The sequence below is a fragment of the Danio aesculapii genome, chromosome 18, assembly GCF_903798145.1.
Source record: "Danio aesculapii chromosome 18, fDanAes4.1, whole genome shotgun sequence".
In the NCBI taxonomy this organism is placed as follows: Eukaryota; Metazoa; Chordata; class Actinopteri; order Cypriniformes; family Danionidae; genus Danio; species Danio aesculapii.
The window spans coordinates 48,694,665-48,715,511 of record NC_079452.1 but is presented as its reverse complement, the minus strand read 5'-3'; the positions used below and the strand labels follow the sequence as shown (position 1 = coordinate 48,715,511).

At 34.8% G+C, this 20,847-nt stretch overlaps 1 protein-coding gene across 4 annotated transcripts in view; it reads left to right on the top strand.

The window, feature by feature from the left end:
• The window catches only part of edc4 (enhancer of mRNA decapping 4), a 47,222-nt gene extending 27,580 nt beyond the window's left edge, over window positions 1–19,642 (top strand). For all 4 annotated transcript variants that reach the window (XM_056478073.1, XM_056478071.1, XM_056478072.1 and 1 more), the window contains 3 exons: window positions 971–1,190; window positions 8,206–8,369; window positions 17,293–19,642. In XM_056478073.1, the coding sequence (XP_056334048.1) occupies window positions 971–1,190; window positions 8,206–8,369; window positions 17,293–17,476 (568 nt within the window). In that variant the 3' untranslated portion in view covers window positions 17,477–19,642. The remainder of the gene's footprint in view (window positions 1–970; window positions 1,191–8,205; window positions 8,370–17,292) is intronic.
• Window positions 19,643–20,847: the final 1,205 nt, after the last annotated feature.

Here is a 20,847-nt window from a genome sequence, read left to right as displayed (position 1 = left end):
CGGAGTCTGCTACTGTCCACCGGAGGTTGCATTTTCGTTCATAGATGCATGCTTTAAGAGCCTTTCTGAATGAATGAATGAAATGTGCGGTTTTCCACTAAGGCAACCCGGAGTGCTGAAATATAATTGGCTAAACTGGTATTGGGCGGGTTAAAGGGACCAAAACAAAAACAGGAATATCTGACTTCAGCATTGTTTTTCACATACTCAAGAATGTTCACCTGGCATGTTTCTTGAATATCTACAAATGTTTTCTGGTATTTTTATGCTTTAGAAGAGTCAAACACTTACATGCAGCACCTTTAAAAACAAGCATTAGTCCTTAAAGTGCTTGAATTAAATTAGAAAAAAATTAGCTTATGGTGTCATTCCAACAATTGTACTGTGCTGCTGTTAAAAACAGAATTAAAAAAGAGATGATCTTAATTAAAAATTGCAAAATATAAATCTTGTACTAGAACTATGGCAAATAATGTATTATTTCAGAATGCTGGAATCTTACCAGTATTGAATTCAACAAATTTTGTTAAAGTTCTTTGAACATGACTGTTTAAAATGGTCTAAATCTTTGAAAATTACACATTCAAAACATCATCATTACACTGATATTTTAATGTAAATATTAAGTGGAAGTGAAACGTTAAGTGCAGTAAGGACTTTTAAGGCACTAGATATGGTGGCGGTATGAATTACAAAACTTTAAAAAGTCTGCTGTTAAATTGGGAACCCAATTTAATACTTGTTTCTAAATTAATAAACCTTTTATTTTGCAGTGGAATTAATTTTTCATTTAGAATAATCATCATTGGCCATCTAAAACACAACTCCTAACAGTCTACCAGTGCCGCTACAATATTCAGAAGTGACAAATATCATTGACTGTTCTCCTTTACATTATTAAATATTGCATGTTAAAAAATGCCTTTTTTGCCACATGTGCTTAGGCTTAAACTGTGTGTTGTGTCTGCAGTCTGCAGGACTCAATCCTGACACAAGTGCAGCGTATAGTGAAGGGGGAGGTGAGTTTGGCCATGAAGGAGCAGCAGGCCGCTGTCACCTCCAGCATCATGCAGGCCATGCGCTCGGCCGCAGGAACACCCGTCCCGTCCGCTCATCTGGACTACCAGGCCCAGCAGGCCAGCATATTACAGCTACTACAGCAGGGCCAGCTCAACGAGGCCTTCCAGCAGGTTAGTTACTCATTTCCAAACATGCATGTGTGCAATATTTCTCTCAGTTTGGACTTTCACACTTCTGTGATCTAGGGGTGTGCGGTGGTGTTTGTCTATAGCCATGTTTTCATCTGCTTATTTTTATGCACATTTTGGATTATCATAAAACAATGCTGGATGAAAATTCCTAGATGAGCATAAAATGAAAAATGTATGTTCGCAACCGAGTGAGATAAACTATGATTGATAACGTGTTACTGAATAAATTCCTAGATGCGCATCAAAGTCGTGAATTATTATTATTATTATTATTTTATTTTTAACAGGACTAACCGGTTAACCCATCTTATTTTATAACAGCTCGATTATGATCCAACATATTTACTGTGGTAGAAAAAGAGAGACCGTTTGCAGAAACTATATTCTTTATTTATATTTAAGACTAATTTCCTAGCAAGTGAAGATTTTTATCCTCTTCAACACAGGATGGTAACTGGTGTATTCGCAAATGTTTTATGTGATGGTGATCCAGGCCATAATCTCCATAAAGAGCTGATGCCCTCAGGGAGGAGGTATAGGGCACCAGGGTATCAAGTTAAATTGGTATAAAATCTCAATAATGGCACTCTCCAGGGCTTTATTAACTCTAGTATGCTTTAAAAAGATGCATTATTATTAACTTTAATATGACGAACATTCTTAACTGGAGTTAGAGATGGTGGGGGTAGGTGGGAGTAGAGTAAAGCCAGTCTAGTGACACCCATGCCACTATCAATTACATTATTGAGTTTTTTGGGAAGCGTGGGCATTGTGTACTGTGTATATTTGCATTTGTTCATAATATTAATCATTTGTGTGTTACTTCTAAACTTTTATATCTCTTTAGGGAGACAAAAGAACGAATGATTTTGGAATTTTGCTCTTATTTTTCTTTGGATGGAAACGTAACTCTAGAAGTATTCACAGCATGATGCGATGTGTTTAGAATTGCCTTATAATTCAAGTTATAAGTACATAAAGCTTTTGTTTTATATTTATGGGGTAAATAAGATATGATTTAGTTCTGTATTATAGCACATGATCAATAGCTGTTTTGCTGACTGTAGCATTAATGTCGATGTGAAAATTATGTATTTTTAATGCAAAAGTTCAGCAAGCAAGACATTAAAGGTGCAGTAGGTGATCTGCCTTAATGCTAGCATTAGCATAATAGCTTAGAAAGTTTACGACCCTCCCTTGCCGTCCAAAGCCACGCCTCCTCAAGTCATGAATGTGCGAACGCGCACTGATTAGATATAACATTAGATCATGTCATTCACCAGTTAGAAAACTTTATGGAGACAGGCACTTTATCAAGCGTAGCTGTTGACAGGCCAGTGGGTGCAGAAGTTATATTTGCTTGTGTGTCACAGGATTTCACTGTTCAAAAATGAACAAATGTGTGAATATAAATCAAACATTACTTCAGTAAAGCTGGTTAGGCGGAAGAGCGCTGCTTACTTATGTTTCGTTATTCAATTAAATAAAAATCTGATCAGAAAAAAAGGAGTGCTAAAAACAGAAATATCCTGTCATCTTCTTACATTATGCTTATGTTTACGTTACCAAGACAACGAGTGATTTCATTTTTCAATTGTGCTCGCTGATCCTCGTGCATGGCTTGTTTTCAGCTCCTTTTTCACTTGAACTACTAAACGAATGCTTAGATCTATTTAACCGACTATATTATCGACGCTGTAAAAGGTACTCCATGAACTTAAAAATAGCCAATCTTTTGCCGGACATTTTCAGTGGCTGAACAACACTTCCGTGGATATAAACCCATTCATTAATCAGAACACAATCTACATCAGCTTTGCATGGCTAAAATAGTTATAAAATAGTTATAAAACATACCTGTCTAAAAGAAATACTTCAGCCATGGCGTCTTCCCTTAAGGTCATTGTTTTGAACTGCATAACGCCATTGCCCTCCAGTGTGTAAAAGTAATTTTGATATTGATTCAGGGTTTAGAAAAGTTTTGATTTTGCTTTTTTGGCTGAAGCCCTTTCAGAAAGATCTTTCTTTTCTTACATAGAAGGCCACGTTGGTCTTTTATAAAGAAGTTTAGGTTGATGCAGAGTTTGCCAGATGACGTCTGTCTGTCAGCAGTAGATCCGTGCTTCGCGGTTGCGCGCGAGTGACGTATCAGGCTGCACAGAAATTCTAAATTTAATTTGTTGACAGAGTTTGAGATATCTGTGGTAATTGAGTTATTTTTCCGGTCCGACAATATTTAATTGGATGAACATTTTTTAGTTTTATGCCTTATCCAAAATATAAAAATATACATAAATACATTTAGATCATTTACTTGAATCACTACTATTGGAATGTGAAAAGACTTTCAACCAGCACAACTAAAAATGTTTCTGAAAACAATCTCCAGCTGCACATTTAATATTGAATAAGTTACATTTTAAAACCCAATGCTGTTTTGCCAATGAAAAGCTAAAGCAGAACATAGCATGTTATTGCTCCTGGATATTTCTGTTTGAGTGATGATTTGATTGAGTATTTGATGATCCGTTCAATAGACAAGTTATCAGCACAAAACTATCCAATGACGTTATTGAAAAAAGCAACAACAAAAGATTAAGTTATCATATTTTATAGAAATTGTATGCTGCTGTTGTGGTCTTGTTGTGGGCCTTTTTAATATCATTAACAGTGTTTTAGTTGAATAAGCTACTGTTGTGTCACGAACCATTTTAATTCACAATGTGATAACATCAAAGCATATATTTTCCACATTTTCCTCTTTATAACTATTATTTTACTATCAAACTGCATGGTTTACCTAAATTAACATATATTCAATGTGTATAAAAGATATTAACCACTGGTTTCTCAAAACGTGCAGGATTGTCATAAATACTGCATAAATACCAGAGGAATAACTTGGCAAAAAGATTAAAAACCACTGCATTAAAACTGTATGCTGCTGCAAACAGTTTACTTTTTGTGAAATGTCAGCATTTATAAAAACATCTACAAAACTTCTTTGGAGAGAACTTTTTCGAAAACAAAGACTTTTTGGCTCACTCAGGAATCAGTAATATCTATGGGTTATCTTCTGAGGAGTTTTGTTTAAGCAATGGATATCACTAACAGCGCATTTTATGCACTTGAGAGGAGACGTCTTAAAGGGACAGTTCTCTAAAATATAAAAATGTACTAATTTATTCACACTCCAGTGGATCCAAACTTATGAATGAATGGTCGTTAGTGCCAGACGGGCTGGTCTGAGTATTTCAGAAACTGCTGATCTACTGGGATTTTCACGCACAACTATCTCTAGGCTTTACAGAGAATGGTCCGGAAAAGAGAAAATATCCAGTGAGCGGCAGTGGATCCAAACTTATGAATGAAATTTGAACAAACAATAATTTGAAGAATGTTGGAAATCAATAGCATCCAATAAATGATGCAAGTCAGTTGCTACTGGTTTCCAACATTCTTCAAAATATCTTTTGTGTCAAACAGGTTTGGAATAAGTGAAGGTTGAGTAAATGACAGATTTTTTTCATTTTTGGATAAACTATCCCTTTAACTGAAGTGCTGACAGTAACTGTTATTGCATATACACTTGATTTGCATTCATAACTTGTAAAATTATTACACCATTTTGCATTTGTCTTTGTCATTGTGGGATTTAGCAGCGAATCTTTCTAATTAGTCTTGAAAAATGACACTTACTGTTAATAATTCAAGCCTTTATATGAATATAATTCCGTTAAGGCAAATGCTGGTTTGCATAAAAGCTATGGATGATGTGAAATTCATTATCGTTTCATTAAGAACTTAATCTTTTTATGCTGCCCAATTATTATCGCACAATGTCACATGATGTATTCTGTATAAAACTGCACATTTGCACATACTCACTGGCCACTTCATTAGGTACACCTGTCAAATTGCTCGTTAACGCTAATTTCTATTCAGCCAATCACATGGCAGTAACTCAATGCATTTAGGCATGTAGATATGGTCAAGATGGTCTGCTGCAGTTCAAATCAAGCATCAAAATGGGAAAGAAAGGTGATTTAAGTGACTTTGAACATGGCATGGTCATTAGTGCCAGACGGGCTGGTCTGAGTATTTCAGAAACTGCTGATCTACTGGGATTTTCACACACAAAATTATTTCTAGGGTTTAAAGAGAATGGTCCGGTAAAGAGAAAATATCCAGTGAGCGGCAATTCTGTGGGCGCAAATGCCTTGTAATGCCAGAGGTCAGAGGAGAATGGCCAGACTGGTTCCAGCTGATAGAAAGGCAACAGTAACTCAAATAACCACTCGATACTACCGAGGTAGAAGAGCATCTCAGAACGCACAACACATCAAACCTTGATGTGGATGGGCTACAGCAGCAGAAGAACACATCGGGTGCCACTCCTGTCAGCTAACAACAGGAAACTGAGGCTACAATTCACAGGTTTACCAAAATTGGACAGTAGAAGATTGGAAAAAAACATTGCCTGGTCTGATAAATCTCTATTTCAGCTGCGACATTCCGATGGTAGGGTCAGAATTTGCATCCATCCTGCCTTGTATTAACAGTTTAGGCTGGTGGTGGTGTAATGGCATGGGGGATATTGTCTTGGCACACTTTGTGTCCATTAGTACAAATTGAGCATCATGTCAACACCACAACCTACCCGAGTATAGTTCCTGACCATGTCGATTTTTTTTTTTATGACCACAGTGTACCCATCGTCTGATACTACTTCCAGCAAGCTAACACCCCATGTCATAAAGCATGAATCGTCTCAGACTGGTTTCTTGAACATGACAATGAGTTTACTGTACTCAAATGGCCTCCACAGTCACCAGAGCTCAATCCAATAGAGCACCTTTGGGATGTGATGAAGCAGGAGATATACATCATGGATGTGCAGCCAACAAATCTGCAGCAACTGCGCGGTGCTATCATGTTAACATGGACCAAAATCTCTGAGGAATATTTCCAGTACCTTGTTGAATCTATGCTACAAAAGATTAAGGCAAAAGGGGGTCCAACCCAGTACTAGTAAGTAGGGCTGTGCAATTAATCGAAAATTCGCTTTTGATTTTGGCTTCTAAAAATTATGAAAAAACATGAATTGAGAAAATGATTATTGCATCGTATGCCACCCCATTTCCAGTTGTACACATTTGTTGCTCTGCAAAGCTCAGTTTCACGTGGACATTACTAAAAGCATACACTGTAATGTAACTTTGCAGCACGGGATGCGCATCATTTATTGATGTACATTCCAATCATTCATGTTTTTAAAAGCGCGAAAGAGATCAGATGCTGTTGTGTGAGCACACACATCTAAAGTCATCTTAATGTGAGCGCTTTAATGGTCAAATAGGTGTCAAAATGCAGTGTTTAGTGATTATTCATATTAACCCTCATTTGTGTAATAAACAAACGAGTTGAGAATTAAGACATGTGGAAAAGAATCCATAGGCCTCTATCAGAGCCGCACTACTCTTAAAGTGACAGCGCACAATATTCCTGCTGCCGACTACTGTAGCTAAAGTTTTTTCCTTACAGTGAAGATGCTTAAAACACAGTTTGTTTCATAGTTTTATTCTATTGTATTTATTTCCCTTTCCTTATTTACAGGGAGGAAAATAACTGTGTATATACACTGAAGTCAGAATTATTTGCCCTCCAGAATTATTAGCGACCCTTTACCCCAATTTCTGTTTAATGGAAAGATTTTTTTTTCAACCCATTCCTAAACATAAGTTTTAATAAGTCATTTCTAATAACTTTGCTATGATGACAGCACAATATTTGACTAGATATTTTTCAAAATACAAGCAGTCAAATTAAAGTGTGATTCAATTATGGTAATTAGGCATGTCATTGTATAACAGTAGTATCTTCTGCAGACAATCAAAAATATATATTGCTGAAGGGGGCAAATAATGTTCTTAAAATAGGTTTCAAAATATTTAAACCTGCTTTTACTCTAGCCAAAATAAAACAAATAAGCCTTTCTCCAGAAAAAAAAAAAAATTATTATAATAAAATATTTTAGGAATTAAATTTCCTTGCTCTGTTAAACATTAGTTGGGAAATATTTATATATATAAAAAAAACACAGAAGGGCAAATAATTTTGACTTCAACTGTAACCGAATAATCATGATTACAATTATGACCAAAATAATCGTGATTATAATTTTTGCCATAATCGAGCAGCCCTACTAGTAAGATGTACCTATCAAAGTGGCCAGTCAGTGTACTTGGTAGCATGCTAATAAGATGCGTTATCTATTCAATCACAACACTAAGTGAATAGTGTGAATTGTTTTGAGCTTGTTCACTTTCGACTACATTCAGACTTCAATGCATTGGAACGTATTACTCTTGTAGTGCAAACGCACATGTCGTTGAATGTGTTCGAACAGCCGCTTAAAATGTATATAGAGACAGTTTTGTGAAAAGTTTTATTCATAGATATAGTCTTTAATGTGCTTTTAACCATTTTATTCTTTTCAAAAATGTTCAGAACACACAATTTAAGTCTCAAACTTTGGATATATTGCATGTGTTGGATAATCCGTCTTTCAAATGAACAATTCCTAATTCTTTGCTCAATGATTTAAAGATATTCTAAAATATTTGTTACCAGGATTTCATTAAAAACAAACATGTATATAAACGTTAAACCTGTAAAATAAAAGGATGTGTAATAGGAAATAAAATAAATGTTCTGTAATTTCATTAGTCAATGCATAAAGTAGCTTATACATAGTGTTTTTAATTGATCTGGTACGTTTTCACAATATTAGAAATATAATATAATGCTTATAAAAAAATGTTCGAAAGTGGCCAAAAGAGACCCATTTAAACACTAGGTGTGATCCGTAATGTGTCTCCTTTGTCCACTTGTTATTGGATCAATGAAAACACATCCAGGTGCGAACAGGGCCTGAGACGTAACTTAACTTATGTGTGTTTTTCCTAACTGCTCTGTTGTTTTTCCTCGACAGGCTTTATCTGCAGCAGACCTGAATCTGGTCCTGTACGTGTGCGAGACCATCGACTCCCAGCAAGTGTTCGGCCAGCAGCCCTGTCCACTCCACCAGGCCGTCCTTCTGTCCCTCATCCAGCAGCTCTCCACCAACCTGAGCACGCGCACAGAACTCAAGATCAGGTTTGTTCAGCTCCATCAGTCACACTGCATTTGTCCTTTATACAGAAGTTAGCTTCAATGAGTATGCAGAAACATGCACGGCGCTGCTTTCAATCATTTAAACGCTTAAGTATTTATTTATAGTCTTCTGTATGTCGTACGCGATCAAGGTCAAAGTGCAGTTTGATATCACACAGCATTAATGCATTAAGACTCAAGACGTCGTCCCGTTCTCCTCTCGAATTCCTCTGTGGATGACCTTGCGTTGAAGGGGACGCGGCAGTGCTGCATTGGGCTGCGGTTATTAAAGCGCTGGGCTGCATTAGAGTCCTCTGCTGGGGGAAAGGGACCAACTCCTGTGAATCACAGAGTAATGCGCTGCCAAGTCCCTTTACTGCTATAAACCGCTCTGTGTCTGCCAGTGCTGTCTCTGAGCTCAAATAGTAGTGTTTCATACTGGCCATATGCGCACGGACATCACCATCTGTATGGCTGTCATACTGTAGTTCTGCCAGAACATAAGGATGCTATTTTATATTAGGGAAACAAATGTTGGAGGTTTAGTCTATATATAGTGGGTAAAGTGATGTTTATGGCAGACTAAACTTTTGTTTTGTGACTAAGAATATTTAATTAATTCATATTAGTAGGTTTATTAATAAATGAAAAGTTTGAGTTTGTTTTTGTTTTCATCTGCATTCAGTTATGAGGCTTTCTTTTAGTAAAATGATGGCAAGAAAGGTTTTTTTAGCAGTAAATTGGCATTGAAAATGAGTAATGATAGGAGAAATTCTGCTTCGCTATGACAGGACTTCATATTAATATAGAAAACACTTATTTTACAATTGTAATGTTGCTTAATTTGAGCTTTTATCTGTATTTTTATGAGCTTTTCCAGAAACAAATAGTAAATTATTCAAATCTTTTGATGGGTATTGTATGAAAAGTTAAATTATAAATAAATTCATTTTGTTTTTCATTAAATTAGACCAGTAACTATTTCAAACTGTTTTCAAGTTTGATGATAATTAATAATAATAATGCATTTTCTTGAGCAGCATATCAGTGTACTACTGATAAATGAATTTTTATGTGATATGAATTGAGGATAAATGCTGGAAATTCAGCTTTGCCACCATGGGAGGAAATTAATAAAAATATTTTTTAATGATATATTTTTTATTTATTTGTCATTATTACTTTATAGGGCTGCAAATAACGATTATTTTAAAGCTGTTGAGTATTTGTTCGATTAATCGACGAATACGATTTTTTTTTAAACGACAAGAAAAGCATTCATTTCCAACCCTTTATTTAAAAACAAAACTACAATCTTTATGAAGTGCACAAACATGTTGCTCCTTGAACATCCCAGAGCTGTTATAATAATAATAATAATGATAATGATAATAATAATAATAATAATATTAAAAAGAAAAAACTGACTTCGTAGTCTTGCCCTGTTTTCAATCCAAATATCTAAAAAATCCTAAGTGAATATGTATACTAAACTCATGAAGTAGCATAAGAAATTATGTCTTGTTTTCTGAAAAAACACCTTAAAATTAAGTGATTGTTACCCTAAAACAAGCAAAATTATTGGTGGTATATGGGGTAAATATGGGGTAAGAAAAGTGATCTTAATGAGATCTAATCTCAAACAGAAGTTTTAAGCGTCACTTAATTTTAGTCTTGATTTAAGATTTTTAGATATTTTACTGGAGACGAAAAAACTACACAGCTTTTTTGCTGTTTAGCTATACATGATAACAGATGGAAAAGTTAATGATCTAAAAAAGGCAAGTGAGTAAAACCATGTCTTTAGTCTTGCAATGCAAATTAACTATACCACTGCTGCTTTAATACTGTTATTTAAATTTTATCTGGCCCCCAGGAGTAATTTTATTTATTTATGTTTTACTTCATTATTTTATTTTTTTTAGACTACCATTATTTTAGAGCATTCACCCTTAATCTTTCCATGACGAAGCTTCATGTGACACACTGCAGTCACAATAGCGCTGTATGACATGCGTCTCTCTTTTATTTAATTTTTTTTTGTTTTGATTCAAAATTTGACTTAAACCTTTTGACTTTTTTTTTTTTTTTTGGTAAAAATGATCTTGATCGTGATCTATAACAAGAGAGAAGCGTCGCCATGTTTACGTTTGGCCTCGTTCATAAAAGCCAAACATGCAGGATTCAGCGCGTAAATTTATCAGTTAATGCCAAAATGCATGCAAGTGGCTGGTGAACTTAGAGAAAAGTAGGTTAAATTTTATGGTTACTTTCACTACATGTATCTGAAATGGTTAAAACACGTTGGCAAATTGTATTTTAAAGAATTGTTAGACTTTTATAGACTTGTGTGTTTTACAAACTCTAAATGTGTTTTTTTTTTTTTTTTTTTACTAATACTTGTGTTTATTTACATGTCTAAAACATAATATAATCAGTGCCAGCCAACACACCAAAGTTCAGTTTGAATTTTTCAGTAGCTGTTCTAGGGTTGGGCGGTATATCGGGTTCTGGGGATATATCGATATGATTCCCCCAACGCGATGCGGTATTATCCAATGTCTTTCATATCGATATGGTTTGAGGCCACACTTTTCTTGAGCCCTAAACTCTTCTAAGGGCTACCGGACCACTCTAAGGGATAACGAGCTAACGCTAACTTGTCATGTTTGTCAAGCTGGATAACGAGTAAACACCAGCACCAGGGACATTACATTCATCAGGGACATTTAACACTGAACAAAAGTAGGATTTTGCAGTGATTTACCCTGCTTTTGAACTCCCTTCCTCCTCATCCCTGTCTATGAGGCGCCGAACACTGTGCTAGCATCAGTGTGTGAGAGAGACAGAGTGTGTTCTCTCTGCACGCTCAACTTAAGTTTTTTTTTTGTTGAAATAATCAAAAATCCCCGCGTCATGCGACACATCGAATCGATTATAAAATTCATTGCCAACTCTTTTAGTAGTCAATTTTTATCAATTTAGTCGATTCGTTGTTGCAGCCCTATTACTTTATCTTGATGACCATAATAATATAGATTTTTTAACTGTGTATAAAAGAATAAATGGTAATTATACGTTATATAAAACATTTGACATTGTTTATATAAAGGTTTTTTTAATTATTAAAATCTGACTTATAATAATATGTAATACATGCATACACGCACTCACATTGTGGCGTTTGCTTAGTAGCTAAGAATTTTTACCTTAAAGAAGCATGTTAGCTTGTCCAGGCCTGGTTCATGCATATTCATAAATTAACCTTCAAATAGATGCTCTCTGTATTTTATCAGACAACACTTTCGTGACCCAATTAATATTCACACACTACAGCATAATCCCGTATTGGGAGAACAATAGATAAGACACATGTTTAAATTCGATAACACCTAGTCAAGTGCAATGAAATGGAACAAACAATAGTCTCAAAGCACATTGTAAAATGTTTTTGTCTTAACCGTCTGTGCAATGTGGCTCGTGACACTGATATGCAAGTCTGCCCTCAGCGCAACAGCTGCTTCACATTATGTAACACTCCAGTCATGAACAAGAAGACTCTGTAAATGGTAAAAGTAATATTAAAATGGCTCTGGCTTGGAATTCTTTTTAGTTGTGTTCCTGTCTTGGACATTTCGTCTGCCAGTACAGTAATAAAAAAACTCAACTGTCCAACATGTTTTGAGGTATCTAATGCAAGGTGCAAGTTACAGGCGGGTTTGAGCCCCGCCAATTAACGCCTGATCTGACCCTTTGGGCCCTATCATACACCGACGCAATAAGGCGAAAGACGTGTTTGGTTTGATTTGTTGCTATATTTAGACCAGTGCAACCCTAGTTTTCCTGTTTTTTACCACATTGTTTAAATGGCAAATTCAATTGTGCCACTTTGGGGACTCATGGGTGTGCCGGTCTAAAATAAAAGTGTGTTTAGGCACATCTTTGGGGCGTTGCTAGGCACTGAAATAGTCTGCGCCATTGACCAAGTAAAAGTAGGTCTAAAGTCCAGCACAGAGCCTGTTAGTTAAGCACCTATGTGGGTTCATACGCATGCACATTGCTTAATATACATAGGATGTACAGCAACACACAAATATCTTTACATATGGAAAAAATTAAAGGATTAAAATGTTACAAAAATTATTATTTTATACATAAAATGAAAACCACTGCATCCATGCCTCATCTCGGGGGGCTTTTTCAGTTTATTCATGACAATTTGCATTTGTAAAATGTTGTTGTTATTATTATTAGTATTTATTATATGCATATTTATTTTCATAAAAACAAGTTTAGATTTGTACACCTGTCGGGTTTTGGAGACGTATGAATCACCATATGGGGCATAAGAATATAACGTGTTTGGATATAACTCAGTTTTTGAATACACTTTGTTATTATTATTCATTTATTAGTTTTCTGGAAATTAAGACTGAATTTAGAAATGGTTTAGAAACAAATCTTTGCGCTTAACAAACTAAATTAAATATGTAGGCTAATGGATGTCTTCAGTAGAGTGCGTACAATACCGTTTCCTTATCCATGAAAGTAAAGGAGTAAAGAGTAAAAGCAAAGAGAAAGTAAAGAGGTTGAATGGAGGAGAATTATTCTTAATCCTTGTGCTGCAGATGGCCTGTTTAGCTGTTTTTTGGCTATAGTGAAGCATTCAGTTTTTCCACTTACAAAGTCTGGCATGTAAAATAGCGAATGCGCAACATAACTGATTTTTAAAGGGAATGAGAGATGAGACTCCGATTAAAACTGATTGGTTTAATGCACATTATACTCAAACACACCCATATCTCATTAAGAGAATAAGCACAACACTGTTAGACCATGTGCCAGGACGCAGACCGTGTTTTTACATGTTTAATACAGCAAAAGTGGACTCGTACACACCCTTAAACATGGGCCATGCGCTTTAGACTTTGCGCCTAGATTGTTAAAATAGAGCCTTTTGACCCTGAAGGTTCTCGAAACAAGATGTGTGCAAGAAATAGTCTATGATATGCATCTTAAATAATAGTATTAATTAAAATAATGTATAACATATACGTTTGACCACCTCTTTAATGGTTCATACCATTGTGAATGCATGATTGTGCCTTGACGTCTATGTAAAAATTTTTAGCCAGTAGTGTGAAACCGGCAGAGAACACAGAGAGATACTTTTCTTGTAAAATACACAAAAAAAGTTTTTGCTGCTTGTTCAAATAAGATTTAAAATAAACTGAAGCAACTTAATTCTTAAATTTTTTTTGGGGGGGGGGGAACCCTATTTTTTTTAATGTTCAGTTCACTTGAATATGTAAATACAATTTTAACTTTATCGACTTTATCAGAACATCATGACGCAATTGTGTGAAACATTTTTTTTTTTTACAGTCTAGGGGTTTGTATCTACATATAGTCTACAAGTAAACAATAGTTTGTATTGTAATAGACACCTATGCTCGCACGTGAAAGATAAACAGTAAAAAGTATGAGTTTGGTATAAATTATGAATTCTGGTTCACTGAAGCATGCATATGTATTACATAAACTAACATTACAGAAAAAATATTTTACCCCCCTGAAAGTCCATGTATAATTTGCACACCAATAACAGGGTTTTGTTCTGTCATGATAATTTGTGTTGTGTTTCCGAGTTTAACCTCAGCTTTTACCTTTAGAAATAAGGTTGGCAGAAATCAAAATTTGAACAGTGATTCCTCTGCATTAGGAATGTAATATCTGTCAGGGCCAGTAGATTATAGTTGAGATAACAGCACTGTGGGCTTAAACGCATCGGAACAGGAACTACACATGTGAAAATAGAGCAAACTGATATGAAGCATGAAAGCTTAGCCATCTGGACAGAACTGCACCGCAAAGTCCTGGGGATATTAAGGTCATTGTATTACAGTTCCTTTCTTTTTTTTTTTGTCGAAAGCTGTAGCTTAATGATCGCTTGTAAGGTAATTAAGATGACCTCTGTGCAGCATACAGCTCAAGGGTGGTATCGTACAGCAGTGTCTACTAATTTTAAAAGGCAGATGGAGAGATTTCCTATATAGTCTTTCCAGACAGGTGGCGTTTTACTAATCCTTGATGGACTTGTTTTTTTATTCTTTTAATATAAAACAAGCAGACCAAAAAAGAAAGCTTTTTCCCTAAAATAGATTAAAGAAATAACATGTTCTGTTAGTACAGCTGTCAAAAAAACTCACCATGTTTGAGTTTGAGGATTGTTGTGAATGAATTGTCACATTCACTACCATTCAAATGTTGTTTTGTTTTAAAGTAATCTATATTTTTAAACTGGATTGCATTAAAATGATCGGTCATGCTTTACAATAAGGTTAGCTGACATATTCAATGACATAAACAATACATTTATTACATTGTTTATTCACCTTTGTTAACTTTAATGCACTGTAATTATCATTAATGCTAAAAGCCAAAATGTTTGTTAATAATGCAGAAGTACATGATGAACTATGATTAATGATGCTGTACAAGAAGAATAAACAATACATCTTATTAAATGCATATACTAATTCAACCTTATTGTAAAGTGTTACCAATTATGAATTGATTAAAGTTACAACTGATCCCTGACTGTTCTTTTGGGCTTTAATCTTAGAATCCTGAAGTGTATTGGTAGGTCCTGAGGTTTATGGTTTTTAACATATTTAGCTTCAGCTTCCTGTAGTTTGTACATAGGTAAATTTGTCACAGATATAACCTAACTAATCGATGTTTTCCAGTCATGTCACAGTATATTTCAAAGAACAAGTTTGCCATTCAGTTACTGTGGCGTCTGACAGCCTGCTTTGCGTGTTTATCTGAGCTCTTTGAAAACCTTTTAGCCGAAATTTAAACGGACAAGGCTTGATTGCTCTAAAACCTTGTCAGTTTGGGCTCCCGATACACAGTTTTTAGGGGACATGTTTTGTATGTTATCGGGGCACAAAATATAAAGGCACCACCCTCCTCTGGAAACGGACAGGGAACATCATCTCATTTGCATAATAGAAACACACAGAAATAGCATTTGTTTAGTTTCCGCGCAAATAGGCGCATCTATAGTGTGACGTAATTAATGACCCATCAGGTTTTTTTGAGCTGAGTACTTCTATTACATCTTGTAAAATAGCACAATATGACCGATAATTACATATCTGTGCACCAGATCATCATATTAAAATGATTTCTGAACAATCGTGTGACACTCAAGTGTCGGCTGCTAAAAATTCAACTTGGGGAAAAGCTCAGACCTCTTGCACTCTCTGAGTTTAATATTAATAGATTGTTAAAGGTTTGGCCCAGTGCAAAGTGCTTCCAATATTAATGAGATTTGGCTTCAAAGCAAACGGGTGATCGTAACAGGAGAGATTAAAGGAACTTAGCCTTCCTGCAAAAAACACTCTGATAAAATAAATGATGTAAACGGCGCTTCCAGTTGAATCCAAGCCAAATGGGCAAGAAAACATTGGCTCCTTCATGACGCAGACGATTGCATGATGGTTGCGATTGAAAATAGCAGGTATTTTACAGTTGTAATAAGTCAGTGAGCTGTTAAAGTGCCTGGAGAAAGCATTTTTGGGTTTCCATTCATCTAACATCACAGAAGGATCCCCGTTTTATTACTATTGTTTTGTGGCAAACAGCTGGAACTGAGACAGGAACCTGAAAATGCTGACAACAACTCATTATTAATGTAAAAAGCTGTATAAATGTTCATGTGTTTTAAGATTCAAGATAAAACATCTGCAATTATATGAAATGTTTGGTAAGTCATGACAGTATGGAGAAACTTTTGATTAGCCATCATTAAATTTTTTCCTTTATGCCCACCAACATGCAACCCCTGTCAAAGCTTTCCTCACCATAAAACATGTTTTATTAGAACGTGAAAGTTTAAAGACTACTAAACAAGATTTCTGTACTGAGAGCAGTATACAGTAGTCAACTGAATCAAAAATGTTTTTTAAAACTGTCCTAGGACAAGGAGGGGTGGTGTTCAATGGTTTTAGAACAGCTTTGATGAAAGGTGATGATCCACTTCAAAAGTTGACTACTGTAAATGGATGTTTTTAAAAATATCCCCAAGACAAATTTCTCAAGTTATTTATCATAAATCGGACTGAAATATCATTTTTAATGTCAAATGTTTTAATTTATTTATTGTATTTTAACTTTTATTGGACTAAAATATCAGAGCTAATGTTTAATGTCAAATATTTATTCATCTATTTATTGTTTCTTATCATTTATTGGATTAAAATATTATATCTGATGTTTTAATGTAATATTTATTTATTTATTGTATATAATTTATTGGACTAAAATATTATATCTAATGTTTTAATGTAAATTTACTTATTTATTTATTGTACATTATTTATTGGACTAAAATATATCTAATGTTTTAATGTAAAATATGTATTCATTTATTTATTGCATTTAAAAAATCATATCTAATGTTTTCATGTAAAATATTTATTCATCTATTTATTGTTTCTTATTATTTATTGCATTTGAAATCATATCTAGGTTTTTAATTTATTTATTGTTTATTATTTATTGGACTAAAATATTATATCTAATGTTTTCATGTAAAATATTCATTTATTGTTTCTTATCATTTAATGGACTAAAATATATTTAATGTTTTAATGTACAATACTATTATTTATTTTTTTTATTATATGCTTATTTGATGCATCTCATTTATTGGACTGAAATGTCATATCTAAAGTTTCATTTTTAACATTAATAATAACATATTATATCTATAATAATACGGAATAATAAAGGTTTCATTTCTTTTTGTTTTTATTATGTAATATGTTTTTGCCTATATTAATCTTGCCATGACACAGCCATAAGTTGCAATTAATAATAAAACAAAACCTTTTTCCTTTCTGTCATTCATATGCAGCTATCTCGAAGACGCCGTGATGAACCTTGACCACGGGGATCCCGTCACCCGAGACCACATGTCCGCAGTGCTGACCCAGGTACGACAGAAGCTCTTCCTGTTCCTGCAGCAGGACGCCCACAGCCCTATGAGCAAGCGCGCACGGCGCCTCATGATGATGCTGCAGGGCCTGGTCAACCACTAGAGCTCTTCACAACCCCTCAGTCTCACTGATGGATATCATGACCTCATGCCATCCTGCTCTCCTCTTTGCTTTATCTGTGCTCTGCGGCTTATTTGCTCTCCTAAGAAGTTCTGTTGGGAATCGTAGTCCAGACTTGAACTACAGATATATTGACATGTTTGGACTACATCTCTCCCCATTCTTCCCTCTTTCCTTTTCATAGCTTTTGATTTCATGTGAAAAAAATCCTCAGTTTGTATGCATCGGCGCACAAAATGGGACATGGGCTACTTCAGTTATTTTCATTATGCGTTCAATGCTGGGAGACCATGAAGAATGTTGTTGGCTTTCATCCTTGAAACATCACGAACAAGACTGGAAAGCTTGAAAGAACCCAAAAACTTGTGAACGGGATGGTTTCCTGGCTCTGCTTTATTCTCTTCTATTTCTTGTGGTGAAAAGCTGCAGACGCGGAGACCTGACCATCACCTCATGAACATTAGCACTGTTGGTTATTCATAAAGGTTGTATTTAGACCACTAATCCGTATTTGACTCCTTTAATTCGCTGTAAACATTTTGGCCAACCTGCTGCTTTCTTGTGTTAGTGGAACATCCTGGAACACCAGGATTTTTTTTTGTTTCTTTCTTTTTTTGTAAACGTTATCAGGATAAGAAAAGGTCAAAGTTTGATTTCTGCTCCCACAGTTGAACATCTGGACTATCGAAAAAAATCATCGCTCCTTTTTTCTTCAATTAAGAAAGCCCTGTAAAATATGTAAGAAAGCTTATTATATTACCCGGGAATGCTAACAATATAGTTATTTAGAATTTCTTCAAAAGGAGTTTGGTAACTTGCAGTACACCTGTAAGTCCCTAGAGGGCAGGCATTTGTGTATCTTCTTTCTAATTTTATATGCAGCTTCTGTGATTTTTCAGTTCTTCTGCGAAATTACACTACAGTGAATGCAGCTAGGCTTCTTGTTAAAAATGGTTTCTTCTCTATGGTAACCCTGAAATAGTTTGGAAAGTGTTGGAGAAAGTGGCTGGAATGTCTTTTTTCTGCTTCGTTCTGCTCAGCTGATTGTATTTGATTTAGACTGAGATTGCCAACACTTGTTATTCATTAAAGAGGGACTATTTGGTCATGCCCTCTGATAGAGGAAGAACAAAAAAAGTGCCTTATCAGACTATATATTGCGTATCAGATACTGGTAATCGTGTCCTCAGACACTGCAGTCATCTACGAAAATGTTCTTTTTCGCTAAAACACAGAATTGAAGTAAGGAAGGGACAGGTTTGTTACTGAAACATTTTCTTTAAAAGTGCTGTAACTGTGATCGGAGTTGGTTTTTTTAGCCATTTATAAGTTAATGGGACGAGGAAGTGCCGGCCCCTGTGATTGTGTTTGTGTTAACACATTATTCGTTCCCTTGCCATCTTTATTTTTAGAGCTGTGCATATTCTATCCATTGCCGTTTGCAGCAGTCAATGTGGCTCATTAGGACATTTATACAGGGTGTGGGCAATGTGTCCTCTTTTGCTTTATTCTTGTATGTTTAAAAATGCTCTGTAACAGACATGAGCCTGCTGTGCAGTTGAGGGTAAATTTGAGGCGCTAATTAGGATATATTAAACTCAGCATGCTTGCATGCTACTGGTGAGAGCCGTGTATTCAAACATAGAGGTAACCTGTTTTTACCAATTCAACACCCCATTTTTCTTTAAGCTCTGTAAACTTGGGTTAATCCTGTTTTCATTTTTGTTTCTTAAATAGTATAGTGTCCAGCCGAAATGACCCGTGGTCGGATAGATTGTCTGATTCATTTTTATGTTTTCAGGTTGAAATGTTAAAGAAAAAAAGTGTCTTGTCAGTTTTAAGGTTTCATTGCAGTGCAAGATAAATTGGTTTCGATGCTGTTTTAGACACGTCTGATGATGTTGGGGTTACTATACTTATACGCAATGCCTTCAGTGTTTGAGGCTTAAATACAAACCTTTTCCCCCCTCCTCTTTAAGAGATTTACATTGCAGGTTGTGTATGACCGTTTAATTGTTTGTGTTTTTTTCATTTGTGTTTTGATTTTTGTCCCTTGTGTTTGCAATTCTGTTGTACATTTTACACCCGTTTCTTTCATCCTAGACATTTTGGAATAAAAAAGGAAAACATTGTTCAATGTTCAGTTAAGACTGTGTATGTTTTCTTTTCGGAGGATGCTTTTTGTTTTTGTTAAAAGCAGTCACCACTTGTGTTTTATAACATGTCATCAATATGTAGAATTTTGAAATCTGTAACATTTCTTAGAGAGATATTTCCCCCAATAATTAAAACTCTTTCGTCTTTTACTCACCCTTTACTTGTTGCAAATCTGTTTGTTTCATTCTTCTGTTAAACACAAAAGAATATATTTGGAAGAAAGCTAGAATCCAGGAACCATTGACTTCCATAGTATTTGCTTTTACTATAGAAGTCAGTGGTTGCATGCTTCCAGTTTTTTTTCCAAATATATTTCTTTGTTTTAAACAAAAGAATGAAACATTAAGGTTTATAACCACTTGAGGCTGAGTAAATAGTGAGTAGATTTGCATTTTTGGTTAACTGTACCTTTAATATTTTATGTCACTAAAATTAGGTTGCACTTAATAATTTCCCTTGAATTAAAAATCATGAATGTCGCATTTCAGTCATTGCAGTAATATATGATACTTAATAGTGTTACAAGAATTGTAGTATATTCTATTCTAATCCTGATTTCTTAGGCAAATTAACCATGATTTTATTATAGTAAAACTGTGGTAAATATGTTTTTTGGCCCTTGATAGCATTTGTATGAACACTTTACCTCAAATGCCATGATTTAACTATGGTTAATGTAGTTATCCAAATGATGAATGTTTTACCATGAATAATGGGCTACAGAGTAAATAGTCAATGTGTCAAAGCACTAAACATTAAAACATATTTACTTACTAACATAAAAGGTTCATGTCTAATGTGTATTAACAGTTGAATCAGAATTATTCGCCCTCCTGTGAATTTCTTTTTCCAATATTTTCCAAATTATGTTTAACAGCAAGCAATTTTTCACAGTATTTCATTCAATTTCATTTCAATATTTTTTCTTCTGGAGAAAGTCTTGTTTTATTTCAGCTAGAATAAAAGCAATTTAAATTCATTTTATTATTAGCCCCCTTAAGCAATATTTTTTACAGATTGTCTACAGAACAAAGCTCTGTCAGCCTATACAATGACTTGTCTAACTACCTTAACTTACCCTATTAACCTAGTTAAGCACTTCAAGCTGAAAACTAGTATACTGAAAAATATCTAGTAAAATACTATGTACTGTCATCATGGCTAGGATAAAAAATTTTAAAATTAAAAACTATTGT